The sequence below is a fragment of the Taudactylus pleione genome, unplaced genomic scaffold (genome assembly GCF_031769625.1).
Source record: "Taudactylus pleione unplaced genomic scaffold, aTauple2 ptg000114l, whole genome shotgun sequence".
NCBI lineage: Eukaryota > Metazoa > Chordata > Amphibia > Anura > Myobatrachidae > Taudactylus > Taudactylus pleione.
This window is the reverse complement of record NW_028284516.1, coordinates 6,255,116-6,270,378: the sequence shown is the minus strand read 5'-3', so window position 1 is coordinate 6,270,378 and position 15,263 is coordinate 6,255,116. Positions and strand designations below refer to the sequence as shown.

At 44.2% G+C, this 15,263-nt stretch overlaps 1 protein-coding gene across 2 annotated transcripts in view; it reads right to left on the bottom strand.

Moving 5' to 3' along the window:
* Positions 1–976: 976 nt before the first annotated feature.
* NBN (nibrin) overlaps positions 977–15,263 on the bottom strand; it is an 80,631-nt gene continuing 66,344 nt past the window's right edge. Inside the window, exons 12-16 of one of the 2 annotated variants that reach the window (XM_088471391.1) lie at positions 14,638–14,718; positions 12,818–12,976; positions 12,446–12,559; positions 11,136–11,185; positions 977–1,077 (exon numbers count right to left, since the gene is read on the bottom strand). In XM_088471391.1, coding sequence (XP_088327517.1) covers positions 1,044–1,077; positions 11,136–11,185; positions 12,446–12,559; positions 12,818–12,976; positions 14,638–14,718 — 438 coding nt within the window. In that variant the 3' untranslated portion in view covers positions 977–1,043. The remainder of the gene's footprint in view (positions 1,078–11,135; positions 11,186–12,445; positions 12,560–12,817; positions 12,977–14,637; positions 14,719–15,263) is intronic. The other variant, XM_088471392.1, reaches the window with a different exon arrangement.

Below are 15,263 nucleotides of genomic sequence, written 5' to 3'. Positions count from 1 at the left end.
TCTGCTGGGATTATGCTACTTTTGAGGGTTTGCAGCTAGGAGATGTAGTGATTATTAATAGCAGAAAGCCTGTCCAGCAAAGCGATAGCTAATCTAACCACATCCTAAAGGGTAGGTCATCTGTGAAACGCATTGCAGCAATTTTTAAGTAAGTGCAGGTTGAGTCTCCCATATCCAAAATGCTTGGGACCAGGGGTATTTTGGATAACTGAATATTCCATATTTTGGAATATTTGCATACCATAATGAAGTATCTTGGGAATAGGACCCAATATACACACAGAATGCATTTATGTGTTATATACACACAGCCTGCAGGTCATTTTATACAATAAATGCCAGAAAGGCTGGTCCGGATGGAAATCCTGGCCGAGCAGCTCCGCTGGGATACTGAGAGACGGGCGTGTGGCAAAACTACGCCCTGTGCAGCCAAACCACGCCCCTGTCAAGGCCACGCCCATTTTAGCAAATGTGCGCGTCTACGGCACGCGCATCAGGGATTCATGCCAGGGCTATTTTGCAGCCCCAGACCATCCCCGGCCTATAGTATTGTAAAGGTGACAATAAATGGGGGTTGTCACCAAGGGACCTAATAAATATAAAAGACAGAACAGCGGCTCTGAAGGATTGTGCACCTAATCCAGTGGTTCTGTCCTTGCTCTGTACAGGGCAGGTGTCAGTTTTCAGTGTTTACATAATGTGCGGTGTGTTTATAAACACAGAACTCAACAACAGACGCCTGTGTGCTGTATGCAAATGCCTTGTACTTCCTCCTGCATGGTGAATGATGAATTAGCTGTATAGGAAATCTCCACTATCTGATACGACAAATGCAGATTTATACTTCTATACAGCACAAAGAGAGTTTTCCAACATTTATACATATTGCTTTTCTTATTTTACATAATCCACGCAAAAAACCCAATTACCAACGCACTGAAATATTACAATTAAATAAATGACGAATGCAACAAAATAAATTTTTAAACACGTAGTTTTATTTGCATTATTTTTGATCTGCTTTATCTGTGCAATCTTTCTTTTTACCGTCTTTTTTTCACCGTTTTGGGATTATACCTATAGTAATGGAAAACAAACATGAGACCGTGAGAATCCATTATATCCACAAAATGATATAGTACATATGCAAACCATAAATCTGTGGCATTAATGATTGTCACATTTATTTTTGGACACGGGCCATTCCAAATCTCTTGTAGTGCGTGTGGTTGTTTGTTAGTTTGTTTTTCTTCCTTCCTTGTACGGAAATTCTCCAGTCATGCTGCAAAAACAAACTTTTGTAACAAACCTCAACTCCACAAGAGGAAGTTGTGACAGTGACTTTCCTAATCTCTGCGTTGACATCAGCTGCCATCAACATTTGGCTGAAAAAACACTACAACAAATTACTTCCCTTAGTGACTTGCAAAATATATTCTATGTATGCCCAAAGATATTGGTCCGATTAGGTCCGTAACTAGCACTTGGTGAATGACAGGGAGGCAGTAGATGACCGCATTGCTCATTAGTTTTTATTTTCCCTGCAGCGTGACCACACACAGCAGACTGTCCACTTGGAGGAGCATTGGGTGGCAGGGTCTAACCTGAAGCAGCAGCAGGTTTCCCCCCCGCCCTCCCCACACACACACACCCCACATGCCAAACTAGGAAAGGAGTAATAATAACAATCTGAATAATTTACCATGTCACTGGTTTTTAATCCCCTCCCCCACACAATATAAAGACCGAGATTGGAGGAGAGTGCCCAGGATACTGTGCCAGCCCTAAGATTATTAAATCAATAAAATCCTAGAGGGCCACTATGTAAGACGTTATACACCCTATGGAGAGGGCCACTGTGAGTAACGTTATACGCCCTACGGCGAGGGCCACTGTATAAGACGTTTTACACCATATGGAGAGGGCCACTGTGAATGTTATACACCTTATGGAGAAGGCCACTGTATAAGACGTTATAGGATGTATAACGTCTTACACAGTGGCACTCTCCGTAAGGCGTATAACATTATTCACAGTGATTTTCTCCATAGGGTGTATTATGTCTTATACAGTGGCCCTCTCCATAGGGTGTATAACGTTTTACACAGTGGCCCTTTCCATAGGGTGTATGGAATGGGATTGAAATACCGGCGGCTGATGCCCGACAGGAGGAGATCCCGACTGGGGCAGGTAAGTATTTTAACCCCCCCTGCCCCCTCCTTTAGTGGTACCTAACCTCCCCGCCTAGTGCCTAACCATAACCCCCCTACCCGCACACTAAGCCTCACCCGCCCGGAGGGGTGCCTAACCCTAAATCCCCACCCCAAACTGAACCCTAGCCCCGCTAGAGTGCCTAATCCTAACTCTCCCCCTCCCTGCGGCTAACGCTAAGGGTGCCCCGGACTTACCTTCGTTCGGGCTGGCGTCCTCGACGTTCCAGCGTCGGGATTAACATAGGTGCCGAAATTTCGACACCTATGTTAAATCCCTTGCCAGGATTCCGCTGGGTATTTCGACACCTATGTTAAATCCCTTCCCGGGATTCCGCTGTCGGGATTGAGACTGGCGGTCTCATAACTACATCCAGGGTGTATAACGTCTTACACCCTGGATGTAAAACGTTATATGCCCTATGGGGAGGGCCACTGTGTAAGACGTTATACACCCTATGGGGAGAGCCACTGTGTAAAACGTTATACACCCTATGTAGAGAGAGGACCACTGTGTAAACCGTTATACACCCTATGGAGAAAGAGGACCACTGTGTAAAACGTTATACACCCTATGGAGAAAGAGGACCACTGTGTAAAACATTATACGCTCTATGGGGAGAGCCACTGTGTAAGACGTTATACGCCCCATGGAGAAAGTCACTAACACGTTACACACCCTATGGGGAGAGCCACTGTGTAAAACGTTATACACCCTATGTAGAGAGAGGACCACTGTGTAAACCGTTATACACCCTATGGAGAAAGGACCACTGTGTAAAACGTTATACGCTCTATGGGGAGAGCCACTGTGTAAGACGTTATACGCCCCATGGAGAAAGTCACTAACACGTTACACACCCTATGGGGAGAGCCACTGTGTAAGACGTTATACGCCCTATGGAGAAAGTCACTGTGTAAAATGTTATACACCCTATGGGGAGGGCCACTGTGTAAGACGTTATGCGCCCTATGGAGAAAGTCACTGTAACACGTTACACACCCTATGGAGAGAGCCACTGTGTAAAATGTTATACACCCCATGGAGATGGCCACTGTGTAAAACGTTATACACCCCATGGATATGGCCACTGTGTAAACCGTTATACACCCTATGGGGAGGGCCACTGTGTAAGACGTTATACACCCTATGGGGAGGGCCACTGTGTAAGACGTTATACACCCTATGGGGAGGGCCACTGTATAAGACGTTTTACACCATATGGAGAGGGCCACTGTGAATGTTATACACCTTATGGAGAGGGCCACTGTATAAGACGTTATAGGATGTATAACGTCTTACACAGTGGCACTCTCCGTAAGGCGTATAACATTATTCACAGTGATTTTCTCCATAGGGTGTATTATGTCTTATACAGTGGCCCTCTCCATAGGGTGTATAACGTTTTACACAGTGGCCCTTTCCATAGGGTGTATGGAATGGGATTGAAATACCGGCGGCTGATGCCCGACAGGAGGAGATCCCGACTGGGGCAGGTAAGTATTTTAACCCCCCCTGCCCCCTCCTTTAGTGGTACCTAACCCTAACCTCCCCGCCTAGTGCCTAACCATAACCCCCCTACCCGCACACTAAGCCTCACCCGCCCGGAGGGGTGCCTAACCCTAAATCCCCACCCCAAACTGAACCCTAGCCCCGCTAGAGTGCCTAATCCTAACTCTCCCCCTCCCTGCGGCTAACGCTAAGGGTGCCCCGGACTTACCTTCGTTCGGGCTGGCGTCCTCGACGTTCCAGCGTCGGGATTAACATAGGTGCCGAAATTTCGACACCTATGTTAAATCCCTTGCCAGGATTCCGCTGGGTATTTCGACACCTATGTTAAATCCCTTCCCGGGATTCCGCTGTCGGGATTGAGACTGGCGGTCTCATAACTACATCCAGGGTGTATAACGTCTTACACCCTGGATGTAAAACGTTATACGCCCTATGGGGAGGGCCACTGTGTAAGACGTTATACACCCTATGGGGAGAGCCACTGTGTAAAACGTTATACACCCTATGTAGAGAGAGGACCACTGTGTAAACCGTTATACACCCTATGGAGAAAGAGGACCACTGTGTAAAACGTTATACACCCTATGGAGAAAGAGGACCACTGTGTAAAACATTATACGCTCTATGGGGAGAGCCACTGTGTAAGACGTTATACGCCCCATGGAGAAAGTCACTAACACGTTACACACCCTATGGGGAGAGCCACTGTGTAAAACGTTATACACCCTATGTAGAGAGAGGACCACTGTGTAAACCGTTATACACCCTATGGAGAAAGGACCACTGTGTAAACCGTTATACACCCTATGGAGAAAGGACCACTGTGTAAAACGTTATACGCTCTATGGGGAGAGCCACTGTGTAAGACGTTATACGCCCCATGGAGAAAGTCACTAACACGTTACACACCCTATGGGGAGAGCCACTGTGTAAGACGTTATACGCCCTATGGAGAAAGTCACTGTGTAAAATGTTATACACCCTATGGGGAGGGCCACTGTGTAAGACGTTATGCGCCCTATGGAGAAAGTCACTGTAACACGTTACACACCCTATGGAGAGAGCCACTGTGTAAAATGTTATACACCCCATGGAGATGGCCACTGTGTAAAACGTTATACACCCCATGGATATGGCCACTGTGTAAACCGTTATACACCCTATGGGGAGGGCCACTGTGTAAGACGTTATACACCCTATGGGGAGGGCCACTGTGTAAGACGTTATACACCCTATGGGGAGGGCCACTGTGTAAACCGTTATACACCCTATGGGGAGGGCCACTGTGTAAGACGTTATACACCCTATGGGGAGGGCCACTGTGTAAGACGTTATACACCCTATGGAGAAAGTCACTGTAAAATGTTATGCACCCTATGGAGAGGGCCGCTGTGTAAAATGTTATGCACCCTATAGAAAAAACATGCTGTGCTTGGATCTATAAATGCCTCAGATACAATAAAGAGATTAAGCACTTTTACCTTCCTCAAATCCCATTTACTAAGCTCTATTTGCTGAGGCAGGGAAATGTAGCAGCCAAATTGCATCATCACTTAGCTGGGAATATAATTGCAGATGGCTGCTGTCACTAAGCAACTCCTGATTATCCTTCGGAGAAGACAGGAAGGAAGAGAGCACACAAATGGCTGAAAGTAACTCGCAGTGCAGCTCATCTCCTGCTCTGACAAGTGGCTGTAACAAATACCCTAATCAGAATTCTAAATCCTGTGCCTAGGTAAATAAAGCACAAAGGTAAAACCAACATCCCTTTTTTTGCCTCACATATTCCTTGTGTGTGTACTGTTGGGCGAGTGAATATGCTTTTGCAGTATAGTATTTATTATGACAATGTCACAGAAGTCTAACGGATATCTTCCAATAGTTGGTCTGTCTAACACTGGCCCAGACAACCTAGTCACTGTAATACGCCATATCAGCTGGAGAACCACAGCTTTCCTACATCTTGTTTAGGATGTCACAAATATATTTGTATGTGTAAATTCATTCACTGTTTTGATTTCTTAATTTTGGCTTTCAGTAGCATCTATGCTGGCCGAACTTCCTATGCGGCCCTACAGAGAGTTCTGCAGCAGGCCACCGAGGTCATTTATCCTAAAAAAATAATATATATATATATATATAAATAATATGTAATTTTATAAAAAAAAAAATTTCATTCCTCACTTGTAGTTAATCCCTACACTTGTAATATAATTGGTTGCGGACCGATTGTGCTTGTTAATACCTAATAGTGGCTCATTTTCCAGTCAGTATCACTGACCTATGCTGTACAGAGTCTGGCAGAGCTGTCACTACACTGGCAGGTAAATATACCATAAATTAGTATTTCTTTCTCACACTCCACGACAGATCTTACATACGGGTTATATTTTGTTCAGCCAAGTAGACTGGATGACGTTGACGCCCCCCCTGACACTTCCTTCCCCTTCTTTGTGTTTTTCCAGTCAGCGGAGTAAGGCAGAGACCAGAGCAGACTTATGGAAAGGATCCGTAAGGTCCAGTGTTGCTTTCATTGGGATTTCCCAGTGGGAAAAGGGGTGGCAGGTACAGTATCTTTAAATGTCAGAGCAAGACCCGTGAGGCTGGTGTCATCAGAACATATAAGAGGAGCAGCTGTGAACACTTCGACATTCAAACTTGCTGCGTCACTGTCACAACCATCAGTATGGAGCCTTAACCTGACTCCTAAGGGGTTTGTACAGGGTAATAAAACTAGCAGGGCACATTACTGTATTGGTGGGTTTTGACTTAATGATTATAAAGCAACAGCATGTATGGACTCTGGGCCTGATTCAAAGTTATATGCAAAACCAATGATTTGTGTACAGCTCTGATGCTAGAAGATCCGCACATGTGCAGGATCCTCGGACGCAGCAGTGGATCACAGAGGCCGGCAGGAAGCGTCTATTTACACAAGACGTCCCCCTGCGGCATTACCATATAGTGTACAACTCAGAATCGGGCCATCTATCCCTAAGGAACATATCCAAGTGCAACGTGCAGAGCAACATAATGAATTAATTAACTGGATGATTAAATCCTTTATATCCAAAAGAGGAACTGCAGACCAGATGGCAGATAGGCATAGATCTGAATGACTTACAAGAGGGTCATGGCTCATCTCATATTAAGGAAAGAGACATTAAGAAGAGTTCTGATCACTGAGAGCTGAAACAGTAGATCTATTTAATACATGAACAAAACTAATGGTATAAAGCCGGGTAATCCCCTGGCGGCCCGCGGGTCAGATGTGACCAGCAAACTGCTGCGGTCCAGTTCGAGAGCAGTGCCCATTTTTTCTTTCCATTTTATTATCATGTAAACACGCTCTGTGGCCAATCAATCCCTTGAGGCATCTGTCTCCCCGTCCAATAGAGCAACGGTACAGTCAACAGCTGCCAAGCACTCTAAGAAGAGGAGTCAGGGATTGACACCTGTTTCGGCCGGATCTTTTGCACCCAGCATGGGGCTGGTATAAGTCCCGATACCAGTGATGACGGCTGTGGACATAAGAACAGAGGGCAGGATAGACATCCACATGCAATTGCATGCAGGGGTGGACTGACCCCATTACTGGGTGGCAGTAGAACATTGCCCCCCTGCCTTTGGCATCTCACTAATTCCTTAGTGTGTGTGCTGTTGCTGAGGAGAGAAGGAGGCTGTGTGTGGACAGGCAGCTTTGAGTTCCTCTCTCCACTGTGTGGTTGCGCTGGGGACTGAATTGTGGCCAGGCGGCTTACTGCAAGAAGCTGTTCACGGCGCCCTTTGCTGGCCAGCATAATGGTAGGTCAGGTCCTGGTTACACAGATTTTTTTTTAAGCAGATTCTTGCAATAGCATAAACTGGTCCTCTGGTCATTTGCACAAACATGAACCTATATGTAAGGGCAGCCATGGGGTTCTCCAAAGAGATAAAATTATCCTGCTCACTTACAGATGGGTCCACATACATCTAGCTTCCTGACGCATTAAACAGCCCTTCTAGTTGCTCCATGCCGTGACTCGGTAGCGCCGAGCATCTTTTTGTGCGTCTTTTTACCTTCAAATGCGTCTTATTCACACAACAATGTAAATAAATAGCACAAGCAGCTTCTGCTGATTAAAATGACATGCAGCATGTCTATATTCTCTGTGCATCTGCGGGTGTATCTGCATGCAAAATGCTACGTTAGTGTAACAGCCACTGACACTGTAACGTAGCATTTAGCATGCAGATGCACTCGCTCAGAGAACATAGGCATGCTGCATATCATTTTAATCAGCAGAAGCTGCTTGTGCTATCTATTCGCATCGTAGTGCGAATAAGACGCATTTGAAGGTAAAAGGATGCACGGAAAGACACCCTGCACTAGTACCGCATTATGTGTGGCGCGACTTGTAGCGCACGGAGGATAGATGTATGTGGGCACATCTGTACAATCCTTCATAAAAACAAACTGAGCTCTTTTGTTTCAAGCTGTCTTTTTTTTTTTTTTTTTTATGAAACCACATAATATAAACAGAATACAATCCAATTCAAATAGTGAATAGAGACATAAATGTACATTGCAATGTTCCGTACAGTTTGCACATTGTAATATTCATCCTCAAATTTTCATCTATGGTTATCAAGGTGTTTATTATCTTTTTTTAACATAATAATCCCTCCTTTGTGTGAAAAATTTATTCAGGGACAGCGGTTGCAAAAAAACACTGTCCCTGCGGAATACAAGTTGGCACAAATGAGGAGTTTTCGGTCACTGTCATTTCTGAAAACAGAGGCGGATGGAGAGGGATCACAAGATCCCTCCATGGGCACAGAGCAGTTAACATAGTGCTAATTGAAAATTATGTGAGAGTACGAAAAAGTGCAAAAAGAAAAACATTCTAACTAAAATGAGCGCTTCAAAGCACTGCATAGAACGATATTCAAAGCGGTGACACTCAAAACACGGGGCAAATGAGAAACAAAAAATTCAATATAGAATATTTACATTAAAGTGCCATAGTATTAAATCCCAGAATAAAAAAAAACGTCAGATGGTGCTGAAGATGTCACTAACCTATGGGGACAATCTACGCTTTTTGGAGATTGGTACATAAGGAGCAGACCGTAGTCCTCATTGAGGATAATGGGAACAGAGGTCTTTAGCTCTCCATTTTCCTTAAAGGGAACTTTTTAACTGTTGTCTGTTACCTACACACTTTAACATTTCACTTTATTCTTCTTCATTAAAATAAAGTTACATAATTTTTGTTTTTCTAGTTTTGGAAACACATTTTTCAAGAACTAGATTTGGTTAATTTGTATGTCGAATATTTGTGTAATGGGGTCTATTAAATATTTTTTTTAATGAAATATCTCCTCTTCATACATGATAATAGCATTTTACTTGAAGTTTCTCCCATGGCAACATCCTTTTGTTAATAATATTTGGCACTGGACGGATCACTCCATAGTAGGAAAGAATATACTGTGTCAGCTCTACCCTGCTACAGAGATAACTGAGAGCGCTGAAGTTTTGGCTATGTGTAACTGACGGGGCCGCGCCAAAGTGGAAACTGTTTAGTAAACTTGATTTTTAAAGTGTAAAAATCCTTCAAGCTTTCTGCTGAAATAATAAACAGAACAAATGTTCTATCCGACAGACTGTTATGCTGGGTACACACTAGACGATGTGTAGTCCAACCCGGCGGATCAGAGTGACATGTATCGGGCACATCGTCTAGGGTGTACCCGCTATGTCGCTGACGATGCAGGTCTGACGGGGAATGTTGTTAGCCATGGGTCTTCAACCTTGGCCCTCCAGCTGCTGTGGAACTACACATCCCAGCATGCCATGCCACCGTTTTGATATAACAGCATGCTAAAACTGTTGCAGGGCATACTGGGATCTGTACTTCCATAGCAGCTGGAGGGCCAAGGTTGAAGATCCCTGTTGTTAGCGATTGCCATGCTGCCGAATGCAGCACTGTCCCCGCCATCGGCAAAAGTGTTTGCACTTGCCGATGCCGGGTCCCGTCGCTGAAAATGTCGGGTACACTAGGCGTCGTCTAGTGTGTACCCAGCTTTGGAGAAATGCACAGTTTTATCTCATTCTTATAATATATATATATATATATATATATATATATATATATGCAGTGGCTGTGGAGAGACCTATGTGTTTGTGTCCTGATGACGGTCCCTAAGCAGGATTGAAACGTCGACTCTAATGTTTTAACCAAGATAAGTAATAAAGATGTGATTTTATTCTACTACCTTACCTGGTGAGTGCCCTCTTCTCTGTTAAACTCTATATTCTGGATTCCTATTGGATTTTTGAGGAGCACCACACTGCTGACTGACATTTGCCTTGAGTGCGGATATTAACATTTCGTTTATATATATATATATATATATATATATATATATATATAAATCTACTGATTTACAAATGGTTTTATTTTTGCTTTCAATCCTCAATGACCGTTCTATTTTTCCGAGTACTAGGGATAATCATAATATCACTTGTGTGATATAAAACATACATAACAATGCTGAAAATGTATTTGAAGCCTTTAGAAACTGGTGGGAGTAGTTACAAATGATCTTACAAGACATGAAGAGTGACTGCAGGGGAAAGTGATTTTACACACACTATAAAGATTGCAAATATATCCATCAAGAACAAAACAAATATGTATGTGTATAACAGCTGCTGCAGCTCTACCCAACCGTTTACCTCGCTGTAATAGTTCCAAAACTGAAGAGGACACTGTTTGTGCTCAGGGGTATTTGCAGAGCGCTGAGCAGGAGGCACTTACAGTTGGGGCAGTTTGCAGTGCAGAGAGATAGTGAATATAGGGATGGGGTCATTTGGTTTGCAATGGTGACCATGATTTGCAGGGTGCGGGTGGGGAGTGACTTACAGATGGCAGAGGGAAAATAACCCCTGCTTCTCTTCCTAACGGATAACTCTTCCTACGTCCGCCTCCAGGATTTTAGCCGTGCTGCTCCTCATCGCTGGCACTCACCCCCACTCTCTATCAGACTCTCCACCACTCTGCAAAGCTTCAAAAAAGCTGTATAACCCCATTTCTTTACCAAAGCCTAGCAGATCTGATCCAGGCAGGCAATCTCTGTCCTAGCACACCGACCCACCTCGCTGTGTCACCCTTACCCGTCCTGCCCCTCTATAGATTGTAAGCTTTCAAGATCAGGGCACTCTTGTACTCATCTATCTCTCACTATTGCAATCATCTCCCCCTACATACAGTGGCCCTGCACCTGCCTCCATCTATTATGGCCCAGGTATCAGCCAGCATGGACTTTGTTATTATGACTGTGTATGTAATTATCTACCTGGTCTGTATCGTAAGGTTTTGCCCTTTAGTTCTGTTACGGCTGTTCTGTAAGGGGACTGTACTCACCTGAAAAGATCCTCCGCCAGTGACTGCTCTCTAGCTTGTTGTGTTTGCTCCTGCAGCAAAACAACATTACACTTACATTTGTATTTATCAATCACATCAAGTAAAAACTATACTCTACCATAAAATAGGAAATTGCCAGCTGTAGCTAGCTTAAGATATTCTTGTAAGAAACCGCATTTGTGTAATTTGGTCACAACATGGGATCTGGTCATTCGCTGAGTGGTCGGTAAACATTTGGTACAGTTTGGAAGTTTACAGCACTAGCGTCCTCGTAACTACATTTATGGACATGCCCTAGGGATGGCCAATCGGCAGTTCCAAAGCGAACTTTCGGATGGATACGGAATCGCCATGTCTCCATTTAATACAGAAAATAACCTTCTCAATCTATATAAATTTCTTTCCGCGGTTAGTGCCGACATTAAATAAAAGCCTACACATGCACAGCGGAGCAGGGGACGCCGTGGGACAGGTAAGTTTATCGTTGCTACGTTGATTTTTGGATTGATTCTATCAATACATCACATGTTGAGAATCAATCCAAAATCATGATGTATTGGGAGAAAACATCGATCTTTTGTGCCCATCCCTATAATGCCCAATATTCTGCTAAATAATCATGTTAATATTTTCATTAGGCATCATTATACGCGTTTCGCCAGTCGCCTGATAATGCAGCATGTACAGCCTTAGGACCAGATTCAGAGATGGACGCTAATGTAATCGCAGGTGTGAAAATATGCTAATGTTTCCAAAGCTTACCCGAGTATAGGGACACTGCTGCCTTCTCATATCCGTCCGACGTCACGCACCTGCGCAAACATCGGTAACATTGACACAGATCAGACAGCCATGCAGCAAGTCTGACCGGTCCCAAGCACTGTGTCTCTGCTGACTCGCAGAGGGCTCTTATACTGTGATGGAGATCGCAATAGCTAATTTATGCACGCCCATGAAACGGCATTTAAACGGTACGTCACACCTGCAAATGCTGACTACCTGTCGCTCACTTTGCGTATGAATCCTCTGCGTGAGTGCAATCGCTGCATACACAGTGCGGCTTGCACCATCGCTCGATCTGCGTAAATATCTGCATTACGTCAGACTCTGAATCAGACCCTTAGTTTGTGCTCAACAGTTTTATTCTATTTTTTCAATACAAGTATTGGGTTTTTGTTGTATAAATGAAACTATTTAAAGCTATATTTAAATAATAGTAATGCTATTAGAAACAACATGATTGGACCTATAATATAACTGGTAGTATTAGTAGCTACCTGACATGTGAGATCTTTATTCTCACTCCTTACCTCCATCTCCTGGCGTAACCATTGCTCTAACTCTGAATTCTTCTTCTTATCATGAGCAATCAAGTCAGAGCCTCCAATGATGTGGGGGAAGCTTCCTGCCCCTGGATATGCTATCTATGAACACAGAGAAGAATACCCTATGAGGAAATCAGACATGCTGGTGTAATAGCAGATAGGATGTGTGCTGGGTACAATGAATGACTACTGATTAGTATTGTATTGGTGGTCCCTATGGGAATACACTGTATACTTGATGACTATATTTACACCTCCTGAAAAAGTTCATCACAAAGCAAATGTAATAACATACACAGTATAATGTGGAGCTCTGTGGTGGAAACGGTTGTGAAATGTCAGCACGGGATGGATTACCTTCCTGAATTTCTTAAAATTAGGTCCATTTCCATTGTTAGAGTTAGCAGTGAGCTGGCTGTTTCTAGCCGGTCGGTTAACAACTAATGATCGAAACTCTAACACCAACACTTTGCTGGGATGTTCATCGTCATCTTCGTCTTTTGGTTTGACAGTCATCTGAATAATACAAGCATTGGGTGGTATCATTAAAAGGCATCATTCAAAGAATAACATCAATCAGTTATCCATCTAAGCAATCCCGAGACGTTTTAACCAAAACCAGAGATTCGTATATGCATTGACCATGGTAACTATTATTATTATTATTTATTTATTGACATTTACTTCTATAGTTCTACAGCCAGTTGCAGACCAGTGACTGGCAGTGCATGCAGAGAGGTCTGGGAGGGGAGTTGGTGCAATTGCTTGTGACGACGTCAGATGGGTATAAAAAGCAGACGTTGGCCAGGACCTTAATAAGGGTACTTGAGATTCATTTTAAAAGTTACAGTTTTATTTTCCTATATTAGTCATTTTTCATGACAGATTTAGACCCTTTATTTTAGCACAGATGACATAAAGGGCCCGATTCAGAGCAACACTGAATGCATGCGCCTAGGCATACACATTACCATCAGTGTGCAAATGCCATTATACGGCAGTATACTGAACTGCGCACCTGTGTGCATGCCGCGCCCCAGCAGCTCCGTCTGCAAACACGGCAGTCATCTCTGTCATCTCGGTCAGCGGCACTTACACCCATCCTATGTTGGGTGCAGGAGATGTGGCACACAATGAATGGTAGCGCTGCCAACACATCCAGGTAATGGATCTCTTCCGCGCATTCACTCAGGTGCTGCAGCGAAACGCCCAGTCTCCGTGCAGAAAGAAATGGCCGAGATCAGTCCGACTCAGAATCGCCCGGTCATACACACAGATGCACAGACGCAGTATGCAGAGATAGACGGCTACAGTATGTGTAGCCTAGATCCAAGGCGCATTAGTGTATCAGGCTCCACGCCCGGCAGGCAACAAGGTAGACTTTGGGTTTGGCTCGGAGTCACGCCTTATACTAATGCCACAGACAAACTCATTAAAACTGAGACGCTCACTTGCAGCACCTTACGCCTGTGGAAAAAGAGTCCACTTAACCTGCCTGTGTAGGGACATTTTTTTTGCCTGTGGAAATCGGTCTGGACGCACCTCTGAAACGTGCACCAGCCCCATGGCAGCTGCAGTTTCTCTGGGTGAACGTAGGTCCTGATTCAGAGATGCGCGCTATATTTACGCAATTGACGGATTATCGCGTCATGGTCACATTGCGCAAGCAGGTACCTTTGCGATGATGCTTATAATGACTTCACAAAGCTATTGCCAGTCAGGGAACGTTTGGGGGCGTGACGGCAAAAAGCACAGGCGTGTCCCAACCGTTTTCAGGGCACGTGGTAGCCTGCGCCTGCGATCCCATACGCAAATGAAGTGGTCTCATTTGAGGAGGCCATTCTGCGTGACCATAGGACTACTCAGGCGGCCGATTATCGAATGATCTGCGACGGCGGCTGCGCATTTGTACGCACTTGCTTGGATCTGTGAAGCCGCGGGTGGGTGTCACAATACATTTTCAGCCGGCTACACGATTGGAATATTTATACACAACGGCTGCGTGCGGAAACACAGCTGCAAACTACATTAGCGCCCACATCTGAATCAGGACTATTCAACTGTGCAACACACTCCAAGATGTACATGTAACCAGACACTTCTCTTTTATCTTTTGTGCTCATTAAACCAGACAGCGAGTGTCGGAGGTGAAGGAAGTAACCGCAGAAGGCGATTACCTTGGTGCGTTCATATTGAGGCTCTGGCTCCTGTTCGCTATCAGACTCAGTCTTTACTTTCTGAGCCTTCTGTGGAGGCGGCTACAACAGGAAAACACAAAACAATGTCAAATACTTGAAAGTGTAAATAGTGACAACATGACCTAGGAATTCCTTCCGTGATAATTGGTGAACACCGGCTAAAGCACACATACAATCTGGAAACCAAAATCCGCAACTTTAATTAAAAATGATTAATCCTCTGAAGCAATGACACAATTGCTGGAATGTAAAGCTGCTCACATGCTTCTCTCTATATTCACAAAGAGCTTGTGAAAATGGGTGCAGGCTACAAATCAGGAGGTATTGGTCTGGTATGTGAGGCTGAAGCCAATATTGTGACACACATGGCGTTACTGATGACTGACCGTGTGATCTAAATAGCCCTTGGGTTAAAGCGAATGCTGTGTAAAAATATTCTAGAAAACAAAGAAATTACTTTCACTATTCTTCTTTTAACGGTTCCATTAAACCTCAGGTTTATTAATACTCTCATATTATAATAAATGGGTACGTACTCTTATTAAGGCTGCGCCAGTTTTGCAGACCTTTTTCTGATTTTTCGCCTTGTGCCTACGTCCGAGATG